We start from the raw sequence: 20,493 nt of genomic DNA, 5'->3' as shown, positions 1-20,493 counted from the left end.
TGTGTGAAAGATCAGCTGATCAGAGTCTGAACCTTATTATTGATTATAAAAATCTATTATTAATCTGCTAAACTAACAAACACACATCTGAATAAATATGTTTAATAATGATTCTATAAGAGAAATATCTTTATATTTACTGATGAATTACATCAAAGTTACACAATATTTTAATCGTTATCTATTAATCTGATTATTATTTTCTGGATCAATCGATTAGTTGTTTAGTTCAAAGAGACTAAAGAAACCAGAAAATATTCACATTTAACAAGCTGCAATCAGAGAATTTCTCTTCTTAAAAAAAGACTCAAAACGATTAATCAGTTATCAGAATATTGGTGATTAATTTAATAGTTGGCAACTAATTGATTAATTGGTGTTATTCTATGTTATTTGTGTTATTGTGTGTTGTGGTCTCATGTGGGAAGAAACATTTTAATGGAGAATATAAAACATCTCGTTCAGAAGCTTTATAGAAGTTTTATAACTGAGATTCAAACACCGACTGCGTCGCATCATTTCCTGTTTGTTTACACTCAGAACATAAAATCAGACGTTTATTATCAGCCAGACTTTTCACCTGTTTTAGTCCATTTTAAGATTCTTTTAATCACTTATGAAGCCCAAACAGTTGAGCTGCTGAGCTCTGACATCACCGGACGCCTCCGACAGATCAGCTGAGTCTGTTGACTGTCTGAAATATCATTCGATAACTTCAAGGTTCCTTCGATGTTTAAACTCTGTAACCTGCTTTATTAACAGCTGACTGAGTGAAGCTTGATGTCTGTTTGTGTCTAAAATCAGTTTGACGCTGAAACCAAAGAAGAGTCAAAGTCTTTTATTCTTTTAACCCAAACGAGAACCAATGAGAAAGCACTTTATTAAAGCAAAAAACAGAGAAAATCAACCAGACAGCCGGCAGACAGGAAACCAACAAACCTTAAAAAAACAAAAATCTCTGAAGGTCAAAGGCCGTTATTTTTCTCCCCATATTCTTTTATTCTCGTCTCAACAGTTCAGTTTATTATATTGCATCATCGTCTCCTCTGTTCCCTTCAAAAAATAATAATAATAATAATAATAATAATGACAGCAGTCCTGTTACAGGTGATTATCAGTCAGCCGCTGATTGAAGCTCAACAGTTCACAATCACAGAATCCCTTGTTGTTGTTGTTGTTGTTGTTGTTGTTGTTGTTGTTTTTAAACAGATGGAGCTCATAAACTCTTTATGATTTATGTACAAATGTAAACACAAACAAGGTGCAGATAAAGGTCTTTTTTTTTTTTTTTTTTTGCTCCAAATGAAGATGGCGCTGCCTCCTCTCTGAAGCTCCGCCCCCCTCACCCACCTGACACACAAACAGTGTGAACAGCTGACGTCTGAGTCTGCTTCAGTAACAGTTTATGGATAAAACAACCAGCTGTGTTTTGGTTTAATTCAACAACTGAAACATCAAAGTTCTTCATCAAATTGACACAAAAAACAAACTGAAATCCGTCGTTTATATCAGCTGATCAACGGTTTCAGTTTAAAGTTTTAGATTCAAATACGACCTGAAACAGATGTTTTTATCTCAGACTCAGACAGTCAGAGAAGAAGAAGAAGAAGAGTCCTGGCCGGGACTCCTCCTCCTCCTCCTCCCTCCAGCTGCTCCTCTTCACTAACGAGACACCGATCTGTTAACGAGCTGAAGATAATTAATGACACAAAGTGACAGAAAGCTGAACAGTGGTTGAGCTGCAGGCTGTGAGGTGACGGAGTCTGAACAGCAGGAGGCGACAAACTCCAGATTCTCCTTCAAACAAACCAACAAACACGTTCAGATGAAAAAACATCTTCATCTTCTTCATCACTAAACACAGAAACAGGCCTGAAGGGGTTAATGCAGCTTCTTTAAACGCCACTAACAGTGTTTTTAAGGAGAATCTGAACCGTGTTGCATCATGGGAGCAGCTGATCTTTCTGTCAGCATCAGTGACACACACACACACACACACACACACACACACACACACACACACACACACACACACTCTCTCTCTCTCTCTCAGTCGTCCTCGGCTCTGTAGATCGGCACGTTAATGCTGTGGAACGCCGGCACCCAGCGGTTGTCATGGAGACCCACGTTGCAGCCGGGCGCGTCCCTGTGGGTGCCGTGGCAACACATCCAGTATCCGGGTCCGTAGGGCAGCGCCTGGCAGTACGGCTTGTGGTGCCAGCGGCACAGCGACACGTCGCCGCGGCCGTAGCGCTTCTTGCACTGCTTGCAGGGGTCGTCGCGGTAACGGGGGTCAGACACCCAGAGCGAGTCGGCGGGCCGCACGCCGTACGTGTCGATGATGAACTGGAAGTAGTGGCAGCTGCACTTGAGCGCGGCGAGGCTCTGCGTGTTCAGCAGCAGCAGGATCTTCAGCAGCAGGTGATGCGGCAGCAGCGACAGGTACGGCTGCGGCTCCAGCAGCTGCTGCAGACGCTGACGCATCTCCAGGAAGTCCTGCGACACCGACGCACGCCGCGCCGCAGGCACCACGGCGACCTCCTCCTCCTGAGCTCTACTCTTCTCTGATTGGCTGCCAGAGACAGGAGGGCGGTGGGGTCGTGAGGGGTCGGCCTCCGGGTCAAAGGTCGTTCTGTGGTGTGGGGGGCGGGGCTTAGAGTCTGTGGGTGTATGAGGTGAGGAGGGAGGGGTGGAGTCTGTGTGGGGGCGTGTCTGCAGCTCCGAGGCCGCAGGAGGCGGAGACAAAAACAACAAGCCTGGCAGAGGCTCCGCCCCCTCAGACTGCAGGGGCGTGGCCTGAGTCTCTGAAGCACTGCTCCCGCCCCCCCGAGCTACGACCGCCACGTCGCCTGAGGGGGGCGTGGCTACGTCAGGGAGGGGCGGGGTCAGAGCTGAAGTTCTGGGTGTTTCTGAGCAGCTGATTGGCTCTCTCTGAGCTCCTGGCAGTGATGACGATGGTGATGATGTCAGTGATGATGATGGTGATGCGGGCTGGCAGGGGGCGGAGCACTGGTCCGTGGCGGCGAGCAGGACGCGTCCCACCATCCTCCTCAGACTGTTGCTCCTCGACAGATCTCCCTCCACTCGCGTCCGCAGACACTCGGACTCCAGCTTGGCCACCATGTCCGACACCCTGACGCTCTCTGGCTCCTCCCCCCTGACCTCTGACCCCTCCCTGACCTCAGGGGGCGGGGCTCTGGACAGCATGATGGTGGTGGAGCTCCTCTGGAGAGCGAGCACAGGTTTGGAGTCACGTTGCTGCTGCTTGCTCGCTCTCTGCTCCAGGAACGCCACCATGTCCACCACCGACACCTTCGTGTCCTCCGCCTCCTCCGACACCGCCTCGACCCCTCCCTGCTCGCCGCTCGCCCGCTGTGTCGAGTCCGAGTGGTGCGGCGATGATTTGTGGGCGTGTTCAGGAGGGTCTGGGAGCTGGTTCCTCTGGTCCTGCTGGAGGTTCTGGTTGCTCCCAGACCTCCTGCGCCGCTTGGCGTTGGAGGTTTCCTCCCAGCTTCCCTTCGCCTTCACCGCCCTCGACAACCCCGCCATGGGGGCGTGGCTTGTACACACCGGCGACGTGCGATCCCAGCTGCCGGAGCTGCTGGTTGAGGTGCGTTCACTACTTCCTGAAGCATCCGTCCGTCCCGCTTCTGAGGTGAAGATGGCGATCTTCTCGCGGACGTGTCCAGGCTTGATGGCGGCCCAGATGTCCAGCGGCGCGTCACCGTCCTCTGCAGCTGTCTGGTACAAACTGAGCGTGTCATTCTCGCAGTCCGGTGGCGAGGGGAGGAGCTGCAGGGCGCCGCTGGGTGACGTCTTTAGCCGGAGCGATGTGACCACACTGCTGCTGCTGCTGATGTTGTTGTTGTTGTTGCTGTTGGTGGTGGCGTTGCTGCGGCGCAGCGTGTTGGTCGAGATGACGCTGAGTGGGAGGCGGCTGCTACTGATGTTGCCATGGTTACTGCCGCAGGTCCTCAGCAGCGCCCCCTGCTGGCTCATGAACACGCCGCTCCGCTGGGACGACGTCTGAACACCGGCCGGATCCAAACGCAGCTCTGAACGCACGAGCTTCGGATACGACTTCAGATGCATGATGGTCCTGAGAGACGGAGAGAGAAAAAAAAAATTAATAAAGACGAAATGTCGTCTCTGCTGTCGGATTTAACACTTCCTGTTCTGTAAACAGGATCAGAAAAAAGCCCAGAAACAGTTTTGAGATACAACGAGATATCAGATATTATATTGATTATATTGATACGTAATGCAACCAATGGAGTACAGACGCAGCCGCCGCTATTTCACTGTGTTTTCAATTTATTTAAAGTTAAATGCAACTTTCTGTTTGTTCATTCATCTCGTTTCGTGTTTGGTTGTGAGAAAAGATCCTCTTAGTTTTTCCAGTAAGTAGTTTTTCTTTTAATGGCTTTAAGCCTGTTTTTTTTTTTGCTAGCGAAAATTAGCATTAGCATCACACAGTTAACCATTGACCGTAAATGCATCATGCTAACCAAGCTAGCAGCTAGCGTTAGAGTCAGCTCCACCCTCTCGTCCATATATGGTCACTTCTGGCTCCAAAAATCCAAGATGGCGACGGTCAAAATGCTAAACTCAAGGCTTCAAAACAGCCGTCACCATGACAACGTCCGTATTGTTTTACATTCGATGTCGTTACTATTACATCATCATTACTTCAGTAGAATAATGATGAACAGGCGTCTATGAAGCATCTGTGTGGTTTAAGTTGTGATTATATATTATGATGTTGCTCCCAAAGACAAACTGGAAACTTAAGTTTTGTGTTTTATGTGTTTGAAAATCTCTGAACAGGCACCGCAAACTACTTCAGGCTATAAATGCTGTAGTTCATGTTATATACTACACACACACACACACACACACACACACACACACACACACACACACTAACTGATGTTACAGCGTGTCAGTGATGTGTCAAACACACTGAGATCAACACTCAGTTAAAATGAGTCAGTTCAGACCTTTCAAGGACAGATTTGCTGCCTGAACACAAACACACCTCTGAACATCACTGCCAGTTTATCACGTGACAGAGACACACACACACACACACACACACACACACACACACACACACACACACACACACACACACACACACACAGCTGATCAGCTGCAGGATGAAGAAGGCCTTATAAGCACAGACAGACTCAGACTGAGTCAGAGGGAGGAGAAACTATCTGTGATGTTTTTCTCTTCTGTTCTTCTGTTTTCAGGGGTCTTAATTGTCACATGTGAGCTGCTGTTGAGACTCTTTCTGTGATCTTCGTCTCCATGGAGACGGGACTGACACTAATCCACCTACATTAGTAAAAGCATCTGTTTGTTTCCCTTTTCTTCTTCAGACTAAAAACAACCTTTTTTTTCCCTGAAAACGGAGCTTTCCCAAAACGGCCTCCAGAATGTGTAAACACCCGCTTGGCGTTGTAGTGTGTACAGGGAAACGCTGCAGAAACACTTTAGAAACGCTGTAGAAACGCAGCGGAAACGCTGTAGAAACGCCGTGGAAATGCTGTAGAAACGCAGCAGAAACGCTGTAGAAACGCAGCAGAAACGCCGTAGAAACGCTGTAGAAACGCCGTGGAAACGCTGTAGAAACGCTGTAGAAACGCAGCAGAAACGCCGTAGAAACGCCGTAGAAACGCTGTAGAAACGCAGCAGAAACGCCGTAGAAACGCCGTAGAAACGCTGTAGAAACGCAGCAGAAACGCTGTAGAAACGCAGCAGAAACGCCGTAGAAACGCAGCAGAAACGCTGTAGAAACGCTGTAGAAACGCTGTAGAAACGCCGTAGAAACGCTGTAGAAAGGCAGCAGAAACGCTGTAGAAACGCAGCAGAAACGCCGTAGAAACGCAGCAGAAACGCCGTAGAAACGCAGCAGAAACGCTGTAGAAACGCCGTAGAAACGCTGTAGAAACGCAGCAGAAACGCTGTAGAAACGCTGTAGAAACGCAGCAGAAACGCTGTAGAAACGCAGCAGAAACGCTGTAGAAACGCCGTAGAAACGCAGCAGAAACGCTGTAGAAACGCTGTAGAAACGCAGCAGAAACGCTGTAGAAACGCAGCAGAAACGCCATAGAAACGCTGTAGAAACGCTGTAGAAACGCCATAGAAACGCAGCAGAAACGCCGCAGAAACGCCGCAGAAACGCTGCAGAAATGCCGTAGAAACGCAGCAGAAACGCCATAGAAACGCTGCAGAAACGCCATAGAAACACAGCAGAAACGCCATAGAAACGCTGCAGAAATGCCGTAGAAACGCAGCAGAAACGCCGTAGAAACGCTGCAGAAACGCCATAGAAACGCAGCAGAAACGCCGTAGAAACGCTGCAGAAACGCCATAGAAACACAGCAGAAACGCCATAGAAACGCCATAGAAACACAGCAGAAACGCCATAGAAACACAGCAGAAACGCCATAGAAACGCCATAGAAACACAGCAGAAACGCCATAGAAACACAGCAGAAACGCCATAGAAACGCCATAGAAACACAGCAGAAACGCCATAGAAACGCCATAGAAACGCAGCAGAAACGCCGTAGAAACGCTGTGGAAACGCCGTAGAAACACAGCAGAAACGCCATAGAAACGCAGCAGAAACGCCGTAGAAACGCTGCAGAAACGCTGCAGAAACGCTTCAGAAACGCCATAGAAACGCAGCAGAAACGCTTTAGAAACGCCGTAGAAACGCTGTAGAAACGCTGTAGAAACGCAGCAGAAACGCCGTAGAAACGCTGTAGGACGGAGGCAGTAGCGAGTGTTGTTCTCTTTATTGTTCAGAGTTAAACGTATCTATCGACAACCTTTCTCTGCTCAGACTGTTGGAATCTGCTGCAATAAACTAAATGTCAGGAAACAGGAAACAGTTTCTTCTTCACTGGTTTTCTGTGGCTGACCTTGACGGAGCTGAAACTCCTGCTGTAGACGCAGTTTCATCCTGGAGACACTGTGGATGTTTCAACCACTCTTATGAATATATTTTAACAGCATGTTGAAAACCTTGTGAAGAACCTGAGACGGTTGTTGTTTGTCTCTTGTGGACGTGCTAACATGTTAGCCCGCGGCTGCTCTATAACCTGATGATGCGTCAGCGGTCGAGTGTTTCCGCCCCTGAAGGCCTGAAAACATCACTTCATGCTGCTGCATTCTTTGTTTCCCTTTGACCACATGTACAGACATGTGCAGGAACACACGCTAACTACAGGATGACATCATCAACAACTGTGCAGAGCAAAAACACACACACACACACACACACACACACACACACACACACACACACACAGCATGACCTCAGCTGTCTGGACTGGTTCCCACTAACACGCCCAGCATGAACAGACCTGACTTACATTTGTTCAGCTCATAAAGTCAAACTCTTCTGCACAGATGTGATGCAGCTCCGTTCCTCTCTCTCTCTCTCTCTCTCTCTCTTAGTATTGATCAGATTTACTCTGATTACTATATTGATTAATCTGTCCATTATGTTCATTGATTAGTTGTTTGCTCCAGAAAATGTCAGAAAATGGTGAAAAGTGCTTCAGTGTTTCCTAAAGACGACGTTTACCGTCAGAGAGACGAAAGAAACGGTGAGCTGCACTGATGAATGAACTAATCAGTGCAGCTCTAACAGTCAGTGACTGGCGCTGTGACCTCTGACCTCCGTCAGTGTTTTCTATCACTCTGCTCTGACTCCAGCTTGTGTAATAAAGCTAATCGTTTCCACATTTATCTGCTTTATGAAAGACGTTCTACAGTTTCACAGCAACGCAGCAGGTTTCGTGTATCGACTTCAGATTTTCGGGGCGAATGGCTTCATCCTGTTACATCATCAGTGATGTCATCCTGTAACTACAAACAGCCTGTTCACTTTTAAACATCTGAAAGAGTCACATGTGAACTGAACATCAGAGCTGCAGCGATTAGTCGGTTAATCGATTAATCGCCAACTATTTTGATTATCGATCAATCGTTTTGAATATTTTTCTTAAGTAATAAAGTCTAATTTCTCTGGTTGCAGCTTGTTAAATGTGAATCTTTTCTGGTTTCTTTCGTCTGTGTGACAGTAAACTAACGAGACATTTGATGACGTCGTCTTTAGGAAACACTGATGGATCAATCAACTAACTGATTAATTGAGAAAAGAATCAACAGATTCATTGATAATGACCATCAGCTGCAGGTCTACTAGACGTTATACAGACGGGGACGCATAAAGGGTCAGTACAGTCTTGGACCTCCTCCTTGTTATTGATCCTACAGATTGATTGAACTCTTCATCGTCCTTCATAAAGATCTTCTTCCTCATGTGATGATGATGATGATGATGATGGTGGGTTGAGATCTGGTGACTGTGAAGGTCGTAACATGTGATTCATCCTGGAAGAGATCAAGCTATGTCCAGCACTCAGCCCTGGACCAGACCCCCTCACTGTAGGGGTCCAGCACTCACACCTGGACCAGACCCTCTCCCTGTAGGGGTCCAGCACTCACACCTGGACCAGACCCTCTCACTGTAGGGGTCCAGCACTCAGACCTGGACCGGACCCTCTCACTGTAGGGCTCTAGCGCTCACACCTGGACCAGACCCTCTCAATGTAGGGGTCCAGCACTCACACCTGGACCAGACCCTCTCACTGTAGGGGTCCAGCACTCAGACCTGGACCAGACCCTCTCAATGTAGGGGTCTAGCACTCACACCTGAACCAGACCCTCTCACTGTAGGGCTCTAGCACTCAGACTTGGACCAGACCCTCTCACTGTAGGGGTCCAGAACTCAGACCTGGACCAGACCCTCTCACTGTAGGGGTCCAGCACTCAGACCTGGACCGGACCCTCTCACTGTAGGGCTCTAGCGCTCACACCTGGACCAGACCCTCTCAATGTAGGGGTCCAGCACTCACACCTGGACCAGACCCTCTCACTGTAGGGGTCCAGCACTCAGACCTGGACCAGACCCTCTCACTGTAGGGGTCTAGCACTCACACCTGAACCAGACCCTCTCACTGTAGGGCTCTAGCACTCACACCTGGACCAGACCCTCTCACTGTAGGGGTCCAGCACTCAGACCTGGACCAGACTCTCTCACTGTAGGGGTCCAGCACTCAGACCTGGACCAGACCCTCTCAATGTAGGGGTCTAGCACTCACACCTGAACCAGACCCTCTCACTGTAGGGCTCTAGCACTCAGACTTGGACCAGACCCTCTCACTGTAGGGGTCCAGAACTCAGACCTGGACCAGACCCTCTCACTGTAGGGGTCCAGCACTCAGACCTGGACCGGACCCTCTCACTGTAGGGCTCTAGCGCTCACACCTGGACCAGACCCTCTCAATGTAGGGGTCCAGCACTCACACCTGGACCAGACCCTCTCACTGTAGGGGTCCAGCACTCAGACCTGGACCAGACCCTCTCACTGTAGGGGTCTAGCACTCACACCTGAACCAGACCCTCTCACTGTAGGGCTCTAGCACTCACACCTGGACCAGACCCTCTCACTGTAGGGGTCCAGCACTCAGACCTGGACCAGACTCTCTCACTGTAGGGGTCCAGCACTCACACCTGGACCAGACCCTCTCACTGTAGGGTTCTAGCACTCACACTTGGACCAGACCCTCTCGCTGTAGGGGTCCAGCACTCAGACGTGGACCAGACCCTCTCACTGTAGGGGTCCAGGACTCACACCTGGACCAGACCCTCTCCCTGTAGGGGTCCAGCACTCAGACCTGGACCAGACCCTCTCGCTGTAGGGGTCCAGCACTCAGACCTGGACCAGACCCTCTCAATGTAGGGGTCCAGCACTCACACTTGGACCAGACCCTCTCGCTGTAGGGGTCCAGGACTCACACCTGGACCAGACCCTCTCCCTGTAGGGGTCCAGCACTCATACCTGGACCAGACCCTCTCCCTGTAGGGGTCCAGCACTCAGACCTGGACCAGACCCTCTCGCTGTAGGGGTCCAGCACTCAGACCTGGACCAGACCCTCTCACTGTAGGGGTCCAGCACTCAGACCTGGACCGGACCCTCTCACTGTAGGGGTCCAGCACTCACACCTGGACCAGGTTTTACTTTAATGTGTCACCTGTCTGCTCACTATTTTCATATCAATTAGTTTCTGTTTTTCTTCTCAGTGTGAAGATTGACTTCTCCTTGTCAACTGAATATTGAGGTTCTGGCCTGTCGACTGATTGATTGATTGATTGATTGATTGATTGATTGATTGATTGATTGATTGATTGAGAGAACGGGTTGGTTGCAGCTCCATCCTCGTACGTTGTACGCCTGTACGGTGGCCTGTTTAGGACATCTCACACTTTATCAGACTCAGCTGCTCAAGTAGTTTTCTCTCCTGATGTCATCAAACCTGGATGCAGACCTGCCTGTGATTGGGCAGCTGTGTGCAGAGGAGGCGGGGCTTACCTCCAGACTGCGTGTTGATTGGCTGGTGGTGGTCCTGGTTTGAGTGACAGCCCCTCTGATCCTTCAGCTTCACATTTCTCACACGTTCACTGTGACTCCTCCCCCGACAGGAAACACAACCCGACGCCGCCTCTCGTGTGACTCCGCCCCCTCAAAATGCACTCACACACTGCAGGAAAAAACACACACACACACACACACACATTATTAATGAATACACACACACACACATTATTAATGAATACACACACACCTTCACAAATACTGAACGGTTTTAAACTGGTTGGAAAACCTAGGAAAACGCTCGCAAACGACCACAAAAACGTCTCAACTACCATAAACCAATAAAGAGGCAGCACTGTTGCATGCTGGGACGTGTTCTAACAGGTAGAGTTACTTGAATACCTTCACTACCTGAACCTGGAAACCTCTAACACCTGGACCAGATGTTTACAGCAGTGAAGAAGCTGATGTGTTCAAGGACGCTGAGATTTTTGACGATCGCCTGCTGAACAACAAATGTTTTCAGGAATAAATAAGTAAACTGACGCGATACTCGAGTCTCATACACGAAAACATGCGAGTCACAGAGCCGTTATATCAGTTTAGTGCGGGGCGGCGGCTCTGCAGGTGCGCTTGATTTGACTGCATTAACCGAGTGGAGACATGAATGATATTTCTTCTAGGAGGCTGTACTGAAGAACAAAATATATATATATATGTATAACACGATGAATATAGAAGCAGCCTGATGGTTCATCTGTGGTTTTAGTGCAGTGATGAAGCAGATGTGCAGCTTGTTGTTGGTTCCTGCTGGTTTAGTCCAATCAGATCGCAGCTCAGCCTCTCAGAGCCAATCAAAGATGCTGCTGTTTCACCTGTCACCAGGTTGGTCCCGCCTACATCTGTTAACCCTTCACTGGTTGTATTTGAGACGTTTTTTGATGAGAGTTGATCATTGCTATTGATTGGAAAATATACATCTTCCAATTAATCGACTAATCGGCTCCTGTTTGAGCCGCCAACGTACGTTATTAACGATGGAAAAATAAAGAATCTTATGTGAACTGATTTTACTGAACATGCCGATCCTCCTTCTGTGTGTGTGTGTGTGTGTGTGTGTGTGTGTGTGTGTGAGTGTGAGGTGTGTGTGTGTGTGTGTGTGTGTGTGTGTGTGAGTGTGTGTCTGTGGACCGTGTGTGTGTGAGTGTGTGAGTGTGGGGTGTGTGAGTGTGGGGTGTGTGTGTGTGTGTGTGTGTGTGTGTGTGTGTGTGAGTGTGTGTGTGTGTGTGTGTGTGTGTGTGTGTGTGTGTCTGTGGGGCGTGTGTGTGAGTGTGTTGGACCACAACAGCAGCACGTGGTCCAGCTGCTTCTATAATGTGACACCGAGCAGCTGCTGTCAGACTCAGCTCTGCTTACACACACACACACACACACACACACACACACACACACACACACACACACACACACACACACACAGCCAGCCAATCAGCTGCTAGAACTCTCTCCTTGTGTCTATATAAGGCAGCAGGTAATCAATAAGTTAGGAACGCCTCCGCTGGGTGTGTGACAGATTGTCACGTCCAAACACACACTGTGGTTACTGGTGTGTGTGTGTGTGTGTGTGTGTGTGTTTATTTTATCCTCCCTGATGCACCAGCTGGGTGGAGTTTACCGCATCAGGAGCGCTCGGTCAGGCTCAGGTCCTGATTTGTTAGAGCTAATTCATACTTCCACGTGCACGAAGCGTGTTTGTAATATTCACAGACGGGATTTTACATCACAGCTGGAAACAACCATCAGTCCATCCACATCAAATTGATTGACAATTATTTAGATAACCGATTAATTGTTTTCTAAGAAAAAAAGTCCAAATTCTGTGATTCAGTTTCTTCAATGTGAATATTTTCTGGTGTCTTTAGTCTCTCTGACAGTAAACTGAAGATCGTTGGGTTTGGGGAAACATTGATCCACATTTTTCACCATTTTCTGATATTTTATGGACCAAACAACTAATCAATTAACCCCAAAAATAATAATAATCATTAATGAAAATTATCACGTGTGTCTGCAGAGCCGTGGTTGTAACATGTATGGAAGCACATGCCTTTACTCCACCCGCCCGCCTCTAACAGGGGAGTAAAACAAACGCCCCAGAGCGACAGCAGCTTCGGGAGCCTCGACGCTGTGACCTCTGACCTCTGACATCACCTGGCTCAGACTCTGTACGATCCAATCAGGAGTCTGAGAACATAACTGATGTCATCGTGATGTCATGAGGCTCGGTGACGACGGCTTTTATATTATTTGTATCATCTGTTTGTCACAGAATCACCGGAGGACTCGATCAGCTGTCAGCTGAGTCATGTGACTGTGTTTACAGCCTCTGATTGGTCAGAGTGAAACTACAGAAACAGCTTCAGTTCGTCTGTAAAAACAGTCTGAGGCTCGTTTCAGCACGTTCACCCACAAAACCACACCCTCCACTACCTCAACCACAAGGCATGCTGGGAAAACACCAGCAGCCTGAGTGTGTGTGTGTGTGTGTGTGTGCTCATACATCATGTTTCTGAGAGAGAAAAACCCACAGAGCTGTTTTACAAACCAACTGGTTTCCTCAGTTTAACCAACACACACACACACACACACACACACACACACACACACAGCAGTCTATCAGACAGTTTGAAGCTGCACTTTAGTTTGTAACGATCTGAAGTCTTATAATTAATCACATTAGAGCTGCAACCAACAATTATTTTCATTATCAATTAATCTGATTAATATCCAGACTAATCGATTAGTTGTTTTATCTGTAAGATGGTGAAAGATGTGGCTGCTGAATAAATAATAACATGATGATGCGTCTCTCAGTCACTCATTATGATCCAGTCAGGAGCAGAGATATAAATATATATATATATAAATACTGGTATTACTGGTATTACTGGTTCAGTATTTGGCTTCAGATCAAACCGGTTTGATAATGTTTACATCATCCAACAGTAGTGAGTCAAACTTTAATAACAGAGAAAAAAGCAGTTTCACTGACACACACACACACACATTCACACGCACACACACACATTCACACGCACACACACACATTCACACGCACACACGCGCGCACACACACATTCACGCACACACACACACACACACACGCACACACACACATTCACACGCACACACACACATTCACACGCACGCACACACATTCACACGCAAACACACATTCACGCACGCACACACACACGCACACGCACACACGCGCGCACACACATTCACACGCACACACACATTCACGCACACACACACACACACACACACGCACACACACACATTCACACGCACACACACACACGCACACACACACGCACACACACACATTCACACGCACACACACACATTCACACGCGCACGCGCGCACACACATTCACACGCACACACACATTCACGCACACACACAGATGCACGCGCACACACACATTCACACACACATGCGCACGCACACACACACACACGCACTCACACATTCACACACACGCACATACACACACACACACACGCACTCACACATTCACACACACACACACGCACATACACACACACACACACGTTTCTCTGCAGATTGTTTTTCTTGAATTTTGACTTATTTTGTTAAATTGAAATGTATAAATGGAATCAAACGATCTCTGACAGTCGTCGTATCAGCCAGCTGATCGATGGAGTCGACATGTGTGTAATTTAGAAGTTATGAGGAAACAATAAAGTCCAAACATGTTCGTCACAGGTTAGATAACTGCAGCCTGTGGATCAGACACTTTACTCTGAATATTATGACCTCTTCCTCTTAACTCATAACATAATTCTTCTAATATCTTCATCATAAACATATATTTAATCCTGCTGTTTATATAGAAAACCTTAAAACTAACTTTAAAACATTCACTTCCTGTTGTTCAGGTTTAAAAACACCTTCCACCGCTGATGATGTGAAACTGGACCGATGAGTTTCAGACAGCTGACAGGAAATAGACTTTCAAAAGAAAATCAGGAAGTGACTCTGCAGCAGAGAAATCAGACAGCAGACAAACACAGATAAGAAACGATCAGCTGACACGACCTGAGTCATGTGATCGACTGGACAAACACACTGAAGCAGAGTCGCAGTGATTTAACCTCACACACACACACACACACAGATGCATGCACACACACACACGCACGTACACACGCATGTACACACACACACACACACACACACACACACACACACACACAGATGCATGCACACACACACACAGATGCATGCACACACACACACAGATGCACGCACACACACACACAGATGCACGCACGCACACACACACACACAGATGCACGCACGCACACACACACACACAGATGCACGCACGCACGCACACACACACACACACACACACACACACACAGATGCACGCACACACACACACAGATGCACGCACATGCACACACGCACGCACGCACACGCACACACACACACAGATGCACGCACGCACGCACACACACACACACACAGATGCACACACACACACACACACACACACACACACACACACACACACACACACAGATGCACACACACACACACACACACACACACACACACACACACAGACGATGTCATCAGACATCATATTACTGTAAATCAAAATGATCCCAGTGACTCCACACAGACCTTTACTGGTTTATAATCTGGGTTTCAGATCAATACTCTGTATCAGCAGACGAGGAAGGAAAAGACAGATTAAAGATGTAAGAAACTGAAGCAGCACAATGATAGTTGATTGATTGATTGATTGATTGATTGATTGATTACTTTTTACTGAGAGACGCTTTACACAACTGCTTTAATGAAAATGATCATCAGCTGCAGCCCATGTTGATATTTAACATCATATCTGTTATTGAGCTGCAACGATTAATCAATTAATTGATTAGTCAACAGTTTGTCATTTTAAACTAAACTTCAGACATCTGAAGACGTCACCTGTGACTCCGGGAAACGACACTAACGAGCATTTCTCGTTATTATCAATATTATTACAATTAAAGACAATAATCTGCAGATGAATCGATATAACTACGTAGAGTCTCTCCAAGCAGGAGATACTGCAGATATTTAGAGCTGCAAGTGACTTTTTTCAGTGCTGATCAATCTGCAGATTGAAAAACATATTGATTATTATTGATTATTAGTCGTTCTGTCTCCAGTGTAAACGCCTCTTAGTTTCTCAGAGTCAAACAAACACATGAATCACGTTTTACGATTTTTACATCAAATACGACTGAAACGATGAATCAATTATCAAAACAGCTGCAGACTGATTGATTAAATGATATTTGGTAAAAGGAAATATTCTGACGACGTGCTCTTTAAAGCTCTTTAAACTGTGGAACTCGAACGTCTCATTTCGTTCTCTTCGGCGCCGCCGCATGGCGTTTAGCGGTAACTGCAGGTGTGTTTTTGGACAAGAGCAGGTCTGTCGGTTGGCTCCGCCTACCGTCTCTGGCCAATCACCCATTGGTTAATGGAGACGCGTCACTAACTGCGCCGCTTGTGATCTCAATGCATGGCGGGAAAGTCGCCATAATAATAATAATAATAATAATAATAATAATAATAATAATAATAATAATAATAATAATGTCAGCAGGCCACAGGCTCAGTCACCACTGTGTTACCTCTTTCAACGAGAGAGACTTAAACATTTATTTGAAATTGCGTCTTTGAACTGTGGTCGCGGCTCGGTGACGGTTTGTCGTCTGGTCACTTATTGAAATGATCAGTTTTGAGGTCAGTCAGTCACCAGATGTTCCAACAGCTGCAGCTTCATGTTGAAGGAACTTAGAAAAGGTTTAATTAGGACTTTAGATGATGAGAAATCTACATGACAGAAAATTAATAACTTTTGCTAAACTTAAAGCTGCACGTATGATAGAAAATAAAGACTAAAGGATGAAAGAGGGACGGATGATCTCCAGGAAGCAGCTGCAGATAATAGTTCTGAGGTTATAACTGTATAACATAAAACATCTTCCCTCCTTCTTTTCTCTGGTTTATTACTGTTTTAGACAGATGAACTTATTTATTCTACGTTACTGTGTTAACTTTTACTCGTCTCTCGTCAGATGTCTGTGTTGAAGGTCAAATATGCTGTTTCTGTTTGTCAGAAAAATTAATAACAGTTCAAGTAAAAAGACAGACAGACATTTATTGAAATGAAAATCTTTGAGATTATAACTAAGTAGTAATTAAATGATCAATGACACAGTTATAATAACTGATGAGTCACAGAGTGATTCATCCAGTAAGAGAACAAACATCTGCTGATGACTTCAAACTGTTGACAATTCATCAACATTTTATAGAAAAAACAATCAGCAGATGAATCAATGACAAATGAAATTAATCATTAAATGCAGCCTTGTCCTGCACTGTGTAGATGTTAATAGATTTTATATTTTCATTAACTGTATATACAGTTTATATCCTTTTAATACACACAGTTTAGATGTATATTTGTATGTATGTTAGTTCACCTCTACTACACAGAACCTTTGTTATTCAATGACTGTCCTTCTCTTTCTTACACTGTTTGTTTATTGTTTAATGTTGATGTTTGTTGCTTTTTCTGTTGACATCTGGAACACATTGACTTCCTTCTTCCTGCTGCTCGGTGAATAAATCTGATTCTGAAACATGTTCTTGTCTCAGATCTCGTTACTGTTGGAGCTACTTTCAACCACTTTAAACAAATCTGTTTCCAGTTTTTGGACTTTTTCTCTAATCTTTGATTTTTGCTGAAATATTGGATCATTTGAACATTTATTGAAATGAAAGCATGTGAGAAGTTTAGAGGGAAAAATCACTATTTGGTGGAGCTGTTAACAACTCATAGACATGTGAAATGTGACCCCGACTACACACTGCTTTTTGTAAGACGTCAAAAGACAAAAAGGTTGGAAACCACTGGTTTCATCTTTAACAATGTGTTGTATTTTAAAAGCTTGTTATATTATCCATTGTGTCAAATCTTCATCTGAAAAGTAACTAAAGCTGTCAAATAAATGTAGTGGAGTAGAAAGTACAATATTTCCCTCTGAAATGTAGAAAGTAGCATCACATGGAAATACTCATGTAAAGTACAAGTACCTCAAAACTGTACTTCGGTACAGTAAATGAGTAAAAGTACTTAGTTACTTTCCTCCGCTGACAGCTGCTGTAAACTTGTCTGCGGCCTCTTCATCACAGCTAAGTTAGTTAGCATTTAGCTGGAATAAACACTCCACACTTGTGCCCACGTGACGCCAGAGTTCATAGATGTTAATGACACAGACGGTTAACAGACTGTTCAGCAGAAAACAAGCCGTCAGAAACCGGAACAGACCTCAAACACAAGTACACAAACTTTGCTAGCCAATAGCTAACTAGCATGCTAGATGCTGTGGCCGTCTGAAGCCATGATACACCTGTCTAACTGACTAGCCTCTAGAGCTAACTGGAGCTTTAGCAAACAGACCTGGGAGGGAGACAAACAGCGCGACGACATTTAAACGAGCAAGAAGTCGTTTTTAAATAAAGCTGTCTGTGTTTAACTCGGTTTATTTTAACATAAAGACAGTTTTAGCTTCAGGTGGTAACAGCAGCTAACGGCCAGCTAACAGCAGCAGAGGCCGGGACTCGGACTGACCTGCTGGGGGAAATCGCTCCGTCTGTTCGCGGAAGGAAAAGCTGCTGGCAGCCACAAAAACAACAAAAATCCTCTTCACGGTTCGTCCTGTAGCTCTTCAACTCTCTGGCTGTCTGTTCCTGCAGCTATCACTGCATAAAATCTTGTTTTAAAACGTTAAATCGCGATGTAAGCGGAGCTCCGTCGCTGCTGAACCTGTCCACTGCTTCGAGTTACTGACTAACTTACCCGATCGAGCAGCGACGTACAGCTGGAGCAGCTGCGTCATGACGTACAGCTGGAGCAGTTGCGTCATGACGTACATGATCGAGGAGATTCACTCGATTCACTTTATTGCCATGTGTGGTTCAATCAGGCTGAACAAATAAATTAATTAACACATTTGCAATAATTCAAACTTAGATTGAATTTTTTTTTAAAGAGTATTTAAAAAAAAATGTTATACATTAATCACCAATACTTTACACCAATACACTATATGTTTATTTTCTATTTTACATCTTACATTATTTTATTTTGATTACTACTTGATGTGTAATATTTCATATGTAAATGCACTTTATTTTATTGTTTATATTTTGTTCATTTTATTTCTAGCCAGGATTTTAGAAACACTGAGTTTATCTGAAGTGACATTTTTAGAAGTTTTTAAACACGAGTCCTGGTTTGTTTAAACAGTCTGACAGTGTTCTTGGTTCACAGCAGCAGAGAGCGAGAGAGACGTCGTCTGGATCAATAATTCATCTGTGAGCTGACTTCAGTTTCAACAACAACAACAGTAAGAAAACCTGCTGCAGGTTTTCCATCATGAAAAATACATCAGAGGAGTCCTCCCAGAACCCCCGGGGTCAAAGGTCACAGCCGAAACTGTCAGGATACAATCAGAGGAGGTTTATTGGTCAGAGTGATCTGTCTGTCTGATACACGGATTCTTTCAGGGAGGATCTTTCAACAATAATACCATGAATAGTTTTTATTGATCAGTTAACTTGATCCAAAGTTGAGTAAACCGCAGAAAGTAAATCAATATCTGAGCAGCTTTGAAACAGTGTTTCAGGTTGTTCCTGCATCTTGGAGAAGTTGCCACAGTTCTTCTTCTGCTGCTTCTGACTCTTCATGTTAATCCCAGACTGACTCCATGATGAGACCATCTGTTGCAGGACTCCTTGTTCTTCTTGTTGATGAAGATAGATCTTTATGACTCTGGCTGGATGTTTGTTGTCCTGCTGCAGATGATCAGACGCCTCCTGATGCTGCTGCATTAAGGAGAAGAATCTAAAGTCACCGTCCTCTTCCTCTTTCCTCCTCAGTCAGGCTGCTTCACAAACACTCAGAGAGGATCCCCACCTTCCAGTATAACAGGAGGTGTTTCAGTGTCGCCCTCTGGTGGCTGAGAGGAGTTTAACACATTAACAGAATCAGGATCAGCACTGACAGTAAAACACCCACATTGAAAACACTGTAGAAACACCAACTTATATAGTTTGACATGAGTAACAATGACAAGTTGTTAGGCCTTAGAAACAGAAAGTATCAGCATTTAAACAGTCAGTCATCAAATGAACATTAAAGCTGTTTTTCTTGCTGTAATCATTCCTCCTGTTCATACTGACCATTAGAAGATCCCTTCATAATGACCTTACAATGGAAGTGATGGAGGACAAAATCCACAGTCTGAAGCTAATATGAAGCTTCAGCGTCCAAATGAGTCAAATCAAGTAGATATCTTTCAACGTTACAGTCTTTTTAGTGCCAAAGTTCCTCTTTTTGTTACTATACTTCCACCTGCAGCTCAACAGGGAAACACTGTCCGAGGAAACACAAAGAGGGAATTTGATGCTAAAAAGACTGTAAATGTGTCAGATATCCACTTGATATGACTAACTCAGACTGATGAAGCTGAATAGAAGCTTCACACAGACTTTTAAATGCATTTTTGAACTAAACGAAGACTGTTTCTGTCCTCCATCTGGAAAATAACATGTTTATCTTTGTCAGATGAGGATGGAGCTGCAACCAACTGATTTTCTCAATTAATCGTTTAGTCTAAAAACAGATCACATTCTCAATTTCCCCGATCGACAGGCCAGAACGTATTTTCATTCTCATTTAATCTGTCAATTCTTTTCTCAATTAATCAGTTAGTTGTTTGGTCCAAGACGACGTCCTCAAATGTCTTGTTTTTGTCCACAACACAAAGATCTTCAGTTTACTGTCAGAGAGACTAAAGAAACCAGAAAATATTCACATTTAACAAGCTGCAATCACAGAATTTGGACTTTTTTTTCTTAAAAAATGA

The 20,493-nt window shown here is 45.4% G+C and overlaps 1 protein-coding gene across 2 annotated transcripts; it reads right to left on the bottom strand.

The window, feature by feature from the left end:
• Positions 1 to 822: 822 nt before the first annotated feature.
• fbxo34 (F-box protein 34) lies at positions 823 to 18,436 on the bottom strand. 2 transcript variants are annotated; one of them, XM_044375703.1, is made up of 4 exons: positions 18,195 to 18,436; positions 10,456 to 10,624; positions 2,038 to 4,099; positions 823 to 2,005 (listed from the first exon to the last, which is right to left on the bottom strand). In XM_044375703.1, the coding sequence occupies exon 3, from the start codon at positions 4,090 to 4,092 to the stop codon at positions 2,050 to 2,052; it is 2,043 nt and encodes a 680-aa protein (XP_044231638.1). In that variant the 5' UTR covers positions 4,093 to 4,099; positions 10,456 to 10,624; positions 18,195 to 18,436; the 3' UTR covers positions 823 to 2,005; positions 2,038 to 2,049. The 2 variants fall into 2 exon arrangements, with proteins under 2 accessions (XP_044231638.1, XP_044231637.1); XM_044375702.1 differs by having other exon boundaries at positions 823 to 4,099.
• Between the last annotated feature and the right edge of the window lie 2,057 nt (positions 18,437 to 20,493).

The sequence above is a fragment of the Thunnus albacares genome, chromosome 15, assembly GCF_914725855.1.
Source record: "Thunnus albacares chromosome 15, fThuAlb1.1, whole genome shotgun sequence".
In the NCBI taxonomy this organism is placed as follows: domain Eukaryota; kingdom Metazoa; phylum Chordata; class Actinopteri; order Scombriformes; family Scombridae; genus Thunnus; species Thunnus albacares.
The sequence above is the reverse complement of the archived record's forward strand: the minus strand, read 5'-3'. Positions and strand labels throughout refer to the sequence as shown.